This window comes from Morone saxatilis, unplaced genomic scaffold (assembly GCF_004916995.1).
Source record: "Morone saxatilis isolate NCDOM2014 unplaced genomic scaffold, NCSU_SB_2.0 Contig6, whole genome shotgun sequence".
Classification (NCBI taxonomy): domain Eukaryota; kingdom Metazoa; phylum Chordata; class Actinopteri; family Moronidae; genus Morone; species Morone saxatilis.
The window spans coordinates 3,476,195-3,483,816 of record NW_023340206.1 but is presented as its reverse complement, the minus strand read 5'-3'; the positions used below and the strand labels follow the sequence as shown (position 1 = coordinate 3,483,816).

General features: G+C 45.2%; 1 protein-coding gene across 1 annotated transcript in view; it reads left to right on the top strand.

Annotated features, from left to right (window-relative positions):
- Positions 1 to 7,622, top strand: part of LOC118339951 (histone demethylase UTY-like) — a 28,146-nt gene that overhangs the window by 12,088 nt on the left and 8,436 nt on the right. The window contains exons 8-16 of the mRNA XM_035677782.1: positions 296 to 330; positions 1,135 to 1,228; positions 1,385 to 1,511; positions 2,142 to 2,240; positions 2,345 to 2,564; positions 4,098 to 4,235; positions 6,358 to 6,489; positions 6,610 to 6,681; positions 6,774 to 6,994. Of these exons, the coding sequence (XP_035533675.1) occupies positions 296 to 330; positions 1,135 to 1,228; positions 1,385 to 1,511; positions 2,142 to 2,240; positions 2,345 to 2,564; positions 4,098 to 4,235; positions 6,358 to 6,489; positions 6,610 to 6,681; positions 6,774 to 6,994 (1,138 nt within the window). The remainder of the gene's footprint in view (positions 1 to 295; positions 331 to 1,134; positions 1,229 to 1,384; positions 1,512 to 2,141; positions 2,241 to 2,344; positions 2,565 to 4,097; positions 4,236 to 6,357; positions 6,490 to 6,609; positions 6,682 to 6,773; positions 6,995 to 7,622) is intronic.

Genomic DNA, 7,622 nt, shown 5'->3' with positions numbered 1-7,622 from the left:
CTCTCCCTCTCTCTCTCCATCTGCTGAGAGTCACTCAGGCAGCTTAGATCAGACACTGCAGCGCTCCAGACAAAGGAAGGTGCCGCCAGGAGCACAGCTACCTATCCGGTCTGTTACACTTAATGTCGACAGGCAACCTTGTGTTTCTGACACCTATTTATTGACAACGCAGCACTACTTTTCAAAGACTTAAAAAGAGTATAGGGTGGACTAACTCTCAGAGGGGGGTGGGAAACCTTTCTCAAATGCTAAATAACCTCTACTTAACATGTTTCCTCTTCTCTCTCTTTCACAGTTCAGTTCCACATTGCTCATTTGTATGAGATTCAGGTAAGTGCCGGCTCCTTTCTTCAACCCACGCTTCAGTTGTGAAGGACACCAGACATTTGTTTGGTTTCTGTCATTTGTAATTGTGAAAATAAGTGCCGCATGTTGATTAAATGTCCAGTATTAAAGCGATAGCTCCTAACTCCGCTGCCATTGTGTAATCACAGTGCGTCTGAATGCCAGGGATAGCCCTGTTTTTTTTTTTTTTTTCTTCTTCTATATTTTGAACCAGGTGCTGACAAATTGAGAAGGGAGCGGGGTGCGTGAGTGGGTGGCATGCGGGAGGGGATAGGAGATTACTCTCAGCCGATCGACGGGGTTGCCACGGAAACAAGAAAGTCTGTCTACCCCCTCTTTTGTATGCTGGTGGTCTCTCTCTCTCTCTCTCTTTATGTCGGTTTCAGTAGAGAAGTACAGTAGCGCTCGCCAGCTCCGGGTGTAGCGACACTTCACGACTAATGTGAGGGGTCTGGTTTTTTTTGTGCTGTGTCAGAACACAACGCTGCAGTGGAAGGCTCAGGCTTTAGGGTGCGCGCTGCCAGTGAGATCTTTGGATGCAAAAGTGCGACTAAATTTGGCGGAGTGGGGAGGGTTTTGTTTTTTTCTTCCTGTTTTATTATGCTGCACATTGGAGAAATAGAGAGAGGGATGACCTGGCAAAAGTTATGGACCCTTTTGTAATTTTTTTCTCTCCTCTCGCCACCCTCTCATTCATTATCCTCCCCATCATACACATCCTCCCCCATTTCTCCCTTTAAACCCCCTCTTTTTCCCCCCCACTGCCCCTCCACTCCTCGTCACATGCAGAAGAGATACCGGGCTGCCAAGGAGGCCTACGAGAGCCTCCTGCAGACGGAGGATCTTCCTGCACAGGTGAAGGCCACTACCCTGCAGCAGCTAGGTAAGAGTGTGCACACACCTGGTTGGGTCAAGTTTAGTATGGCGGGTAGAGCAAGAATAAAAAGAGGATTGGGGAAATTGGGCCTAAAACAGTTGTCATATAAAGTAATTTGCTGCATGTAGTTGTATTGGTGTTCACGAATGTGACATTTTCCAGGCTGGATGCATCACACAGTGGAACAGCTCGGGGACAGAGCCAGCAGGGACAGTTATGCCATCCAGTGTCTGCAGAAATCTCTGGAGGCCGACCCCAACTCTGGACAGTCCTGGTACTTCCTTGGCAGGTACGTCTCATACAAAGAAGTATTTGACTGTTGGAATACAGGTTTGGCAATGCTGGGAAGTCCACCATGGCACATTTGCATTGCTTGTGAAACATAAACAGGGAAGTTGTGGTTATGAAATCCATATATTTATCCTGGAATTCCAACTGTGTCATGGAGTAATTTGGGAAAGCTTTTTTTTGTTTTTGTTTACATGGTCTTGGTCAGGTGTTGAAATTGTTTAAAGGTGTGGAAAATAAATTGAGATATTCTTAGGAATTGAAAAGTTTTATATCTTTTCTCATATTTTTTTAGAAAAATCAGCAATCAATGAATTTTAATTGATCAATTGACCATCCTGGCACTGTTTCTTAACACACAATATAGTGAGAAAATGTGTGGCTGCAATTGATAAAAAAAAAAAACGTCTTTCTTGCCTTTTATTTCAGTTTGCCATTTTATTATAGGCACAATGTCAAGTTAGTTCTAATGTTTAATGCCATCTTAAATATTTGTATTGCATGCAGTCTTGACAAGTCTCAAGAAAATGGGTAGACAGAAGCTCAGTGTGTTAGCTATTTTACATATTTTATTTGTTTAAATGTTTTCCATGTGTGTAGCGCCACCCTGACAGCCTGTGTTCTCCTACAGGTGCTACTCTAGTATTGGGAAGGTCCAGGACGCCTTCATCTCCTATCGGCAATCCATAGACAAATCAGAGGCCAGCGCAGATACCTGGTGCTCTATAGGGTAAGGGTCAGTCCCTCCTCATCGCTCCCTCTCTCTGCACCGCTTACTTTTTTTTTAATGGTTCCTTTTTGTCCTCCTCTCCTCACCTCCCAACCCTCCCTCAGGGTGTTGTACCAGCAGCAGAACCAGCCCATGGACGCTCTGCAGGCCTACATCTGCGCCGTGCAACTGGACCACAGCCACGCCGCCGCCTGGATGGACCTGGGCACGCTGTACGAGTCCTGCAACCAGCCGCACGACGCCATCAAGTGCTACATCAACGCCACACGCAGCAAGGGCTGCACCAACACCACCGCGCTAACCCACCGCATCAAATGCCTGCAGGTGGGTGGAGAGAGGAAGCCGACACAGGCTGCTTGGATGCGGCTTCAGTTTGATAATCCAAAATACCGGTATTCAGAAAATGTAACAGTATATAAAGGTTCAAAAACGGCACATAACAGGTGTGGTGCATCTGCAAAATTTAGCCTGCATCACAGCTTTCCTTTAGTATTTCTGATAGCGTCCAGTTATATTTTGTATAAAAGTGTTGAGAGGACATCAGTGGTTCTCAACGCTGCCCTGCTTGGATCTGACACGCTGTCATATCATTAATTGAAACTGCTGAAAAGTCAAATTGGGTGTACTCGAAGGCTGGCAGACAAACAAACAGAGGTTTCAGAAATGTATCAGAATTCATACAGCAGACCCATCAAAAAATAAAAGCCTGGTTTGGGACATCCCTAATTGAAACTGCTGCTCTGGGGTTCACTCACTTGAACCAGTTTCACCAAAAGCCGTTTAGTGCATCTTCCGTGTACTGCGGGCATGCAGTGAGCGCCACACGATGTAGACGACGTTAACACAACTCAGCTGAATTTTCCCGACGGAGTAAACCTCCATCGGGGAAAATTCCCTTTCCCAGAGGATGGGGGGTTTCTCACGGTTATCTCTCTGCACTAACCCACAGCACATGGGCCCTCTCCTGCTTTTTTTTTTTTTTTTGCTGTTCTTTGTCAGCATCCCTGTGCGGCCACAAATGCATTGAATAAGTCTATATCTTATTCCACAGGGATGTGATTATCCTATTAGGCACAAAGGGAACTTTCACAAGTCCTGGAACCCTACAGGGGAAGAAACCCTGAGAAATTGAATCCAGTGTCCAGAATAGAATCAAATCCAAGGATCTCTGTTGGCGAGACCTTAACTCATGCCTGGCTGATGGGTAGTTGGTCCCCCCCCTCTGGAACCTTTTCTCCAGCTTAACTCTTTTTTTGCTGTGCAGCGTAATATAAGGGAAAGAGGACAAATATGAATGGTAGCACCCTCACACTCATTTTCCTAATTTAGGGATTATTTATCCTTTTTTGAGACCGGTTGGTTCATGCTCAAGCTAACGCTAGCCGGCTCCACAGATTTAACAACTGGGGTTCTAACAATCCCCATATCTCATGTGTTAATTTAATCATCTCTATTTTTGTCCAAGCAATGTCATTTTCCTTTACACATGCATGAAGGAATGTTACATTTCCACCAGTTGTGTTAGCATAAACCCATGGCATTAAGACAAGCTCAGCGGCTTGTTTTAATGGAATTGTGACTGTGTTTGGGATTACTGTTGCATAGTAGTAGTAATACCTCCTTGTGTGGTTGTTAACTGTACATGAACTTAGGTGTATTAGCCAGCCAAGACACAAGTTTGCATATCAGTTTCCAGCTTGGCTTTCACTTGTTATAACTCTACCTATTTACCATTGCTGATCATTTTTTGTTTTGCGGTCATCGTTTTTTAATAATTATATACTATATATATTTAAAACCAAACTTGTGTTTTATTTTATTTTTTTTGTTTTTTCACGTCGTTTTCCATTCCCCTAGGCTCAGTTGAGTAACCCCCAGCTCAGTAGCCTACAGGGTAAAAGTAAAATGCTCCCTCTTATTGAGGAGGCATGGAGTCTACCAATCCCAGCTGAGCTAACCTCCAGGCAGGGAGGCCTGAGCAGTGCACCACAGCAGGTGAGAGACCAGATAGAGCAACTTACACCTCCCGCCTCCCTCCCCTCCTCCCTACCTCCCCTCCCCTCCCTCCCTCTCCCCCTGACACAGAGTGCACACTCAGACACGTACTGTACGCACAGACAGGCCAACACCATGCGCATGCACTGTTGCACACATACTGATGGGTAACACTTGAGCTCAACTCCGCTTTCTGCAACGTCTGTGTGTGTGTGTGTGTAAATGCAGATGTCTAAAGAAGCCAACAACATGCACCAAAAAAAAAACAAAACATACTCCTCTGCAACATGAATGCTGTTACACTCAGATTGGAGACTTCATTGTAAGCGTGCTCTTCCTGCTTCACAGTAACAACCAGTTGAATAACAAGTCATGCATCATGCTCTATTTCATATATAACCTGGCTGCTTTATGGCATCTGTTTTTTTTTTTTCTGAATGAGGAAGGGTCCAGCCAAGTGTTACCCAGTCCCTGCACCCCCTTTTTTCTTCTCCAGTAGTCACTCGGCTTCACCCATCATGCTCCGTTCAAGTAAACCAAAATCAACAAAGCACCTCGTGCAGGCTTTTGTTAATTCTTTCCCATTCAATTTCTCCTTCCATTAATCCTGGTTTTAATCTATTGTGGTATTCAGGATTTTACCCCCCTCCCCTCTCTACAGTTAATTTACAAATCCAGTTTTAGGTGGCAAACTTTATCGAACCTGCACCACACCGCTGTTTGCTCTTAATCTGCTTTGCTTCAGACTGTGAGAGATTGCCTTTTCTGAACAGATTAAAGCGCTCTAATTCTTAAAAAAAAAAAAAAATCAAAGTTGGCTGTGTTTATAATTCTCACACTCCATTGATGTTTTTGGCTTTTGACCCCGCGCCCCGGCGTGATCGGTGAGGTCGTGCTGCCAGTAGAGCATTACCCAGACTTCCCATTGGCTCCGTCCATCTTCCTCCCCCTTTCAGTAGTTGACCTTAGATGTCCCGCAGCTGCTCACAAAAGCCCCAGCAACGCCCCCTAGTGTTTCCATCACCACCTCACTCATTCATGCCCATCACACAGTAGATGCGCGTAGTTCCGTTGTGTCCATGTTTGTGTGTGTGTGTGCGTGTGTGAGTGAGCATTGTCGTGTGATTGACTTTCTAGCACTGGAAAATGTTGAATTTTTTTTTTTTATCGGCTTTGACTTGGTGAGAGTCAATTCACTGTAAGACCTGTGTGGATGTGTTTGGACTGGGGGCCTTTTTGGATGGATCATTTTCAATGGGTCAGATGTGACTTCATGTCTTCAACCTGATACAATATGATTCAAGTTACACTTAATAAGTTTGTTCGCAAACTTTTTGTGCAAGTTGCGAAATTGAAAATATTGGCTTGAAATTCTAAGATTGAGTTTTTTTTCCACCCTCTCATGAAACACGCTGCAACTGAATTAAAAAAAGACTTCAAAGGACTTGAGAACTGTAGTAGACGATAAGGCCGCTATTACAGGACAAGGCAAGCTCCTCCTGTTTAAAAACAACAGCGAGGTTTTGTCGAAACTCCATTTCCGGACAGTCACATCTGGCTCATAGATCTCCCCCGGAGGTCACGGTAAGGCCGCCAGCATGTGTTGTGACCTTTCGCTTTAAAGGTCGCGTAAACAGCTGCTTTGTATCGTCTTAAAAGTGCAATAAGGAATACGCCGAATTGCTGCGAAGACGTCATTATGACCTCTTTGAGTGCTGCAGTTAGCGATGAGTTTCCACCAGCATTGCTCTGAACAGGAGAAAGTGCCCCAGGGCCGTGGTTGCCCTATGAAGTAACCCCTTCAGATAAACAGGAATGTTTTGCTTTACGTGTCGTGCTTGTTTGTTTACGCGCCAACACAGATTCACAGTTTTGCTCTCTTTTTCTCTCTTTTCCTTATTCTCCAATCCCTTGCTTTGCACTTTGACCTCTGCCCCTTCCCGTATTTCTCCCATTTTTCCCTTTTGAATAAAAACATGCTTGATTGCTTCCTTCCCTCCATTTTACTCTCCATTCTTGCTTCCGTGACCTTTTGTTACCTCCTCCCATTTACGCCATTTCCTCCTTTCGTTTCTTTTTGCTTCCCTTTGCCTGCGCTCCCCGCCACCCCCTTCCCCTCCAGGCTTGTAAGCCCAATCACAGTGCAGAGGGTGGGGGCTCGGGTCAGTCTCTGCCACCTCACATGGGCCCGCTGGGCCAAGCAGAGGACCAGTCCTGCCCGGCCAAGAGGAGGAGAGCCTCCAGCCCTTCCAAGGTAAATACAGCAGTGATGGCGTCATTTAACTGCGAGTAGGGTTACATCTGAATCTTTACGGTTTCCTCTCTACACCTTACATGTTACGTGTAATTTTCATCTTCCTAATGTGGTTTTCAGGGTGATTCATGGGCCAGTAACTCAGCACAGCAGCCAGTTCCCAACTGGTACCTCTCCCCGCAGAAATTACAGGTCAGTAATATCCCTTATCTCATGTTTTACTTTACTTGTGATCTCCGCTTTTACGTGAACTCTGGGTTTTACTGCTGTCTTGCTGTCTCCAGCTGCTGGAACAGTTGCGGAGTAACCGGGCCAGTCTGAAGCCCCCGCAGCTTCAGATGCTGGGGCAGCTGGAGGCTCAGCTCGCCATGATGCAGCAGCAGCAGCAGCACCAGCACCAGGTAAATCTCTCTCTCTCTCTCTCACTCTCACTCTCTCTCACACACACACACACACCAGGCTTGGATCACACATTAACACATGTCATTTCACCATGCACTGGTCAGGTGTGCTCTAAAAGGTACTCCATGTCCCGTACTTCCTGGTCTTTAGCATTCACTGTATTGGTCCTGTAAGCTTGTATTTATCCTCAGAAGTTTCTAATGCCATCTCCATCTGAGGTACATATTACCCATGGATGCTTGCATGACAAAATTCTGTCTAAACAGTCAAAACTGTGAATAATTTACAGTCAATTTATGGTACCGTACAGAAAATGAATATTTACATGTATACATTGTGTGGAAACATAGCGGCACCCACTGATGTGTACTGGGTAGTTGTAGGATTAACTCATGATGTTAGAGTAAATAAACTCACTAATCCAGAGTAAACACTAGAGTAGTATTCAGACCTGAATTAAGCCACTCCTTTCATGGTGTGTTGTGGCATGTGTGGGTCTTAGACCGTTGTGGTTTGGCACCCAACACAAGTTTCATCATTGACGGGTAAGAATGTGAATGCCAGTTGTGTTCTTGTGTGTTTGTCTGTGTGACTCACCCACCTGGTTCTCCAAGCAGGTTTAAACAAACGCTAAATGATTTGCAGATACAAACTTTCAAGCTATAATTCACTTTCAAACTGCCGTGTTGTCATCTTTTTCCTTTCATAGATGAGACAGAATGCCTCAGGAG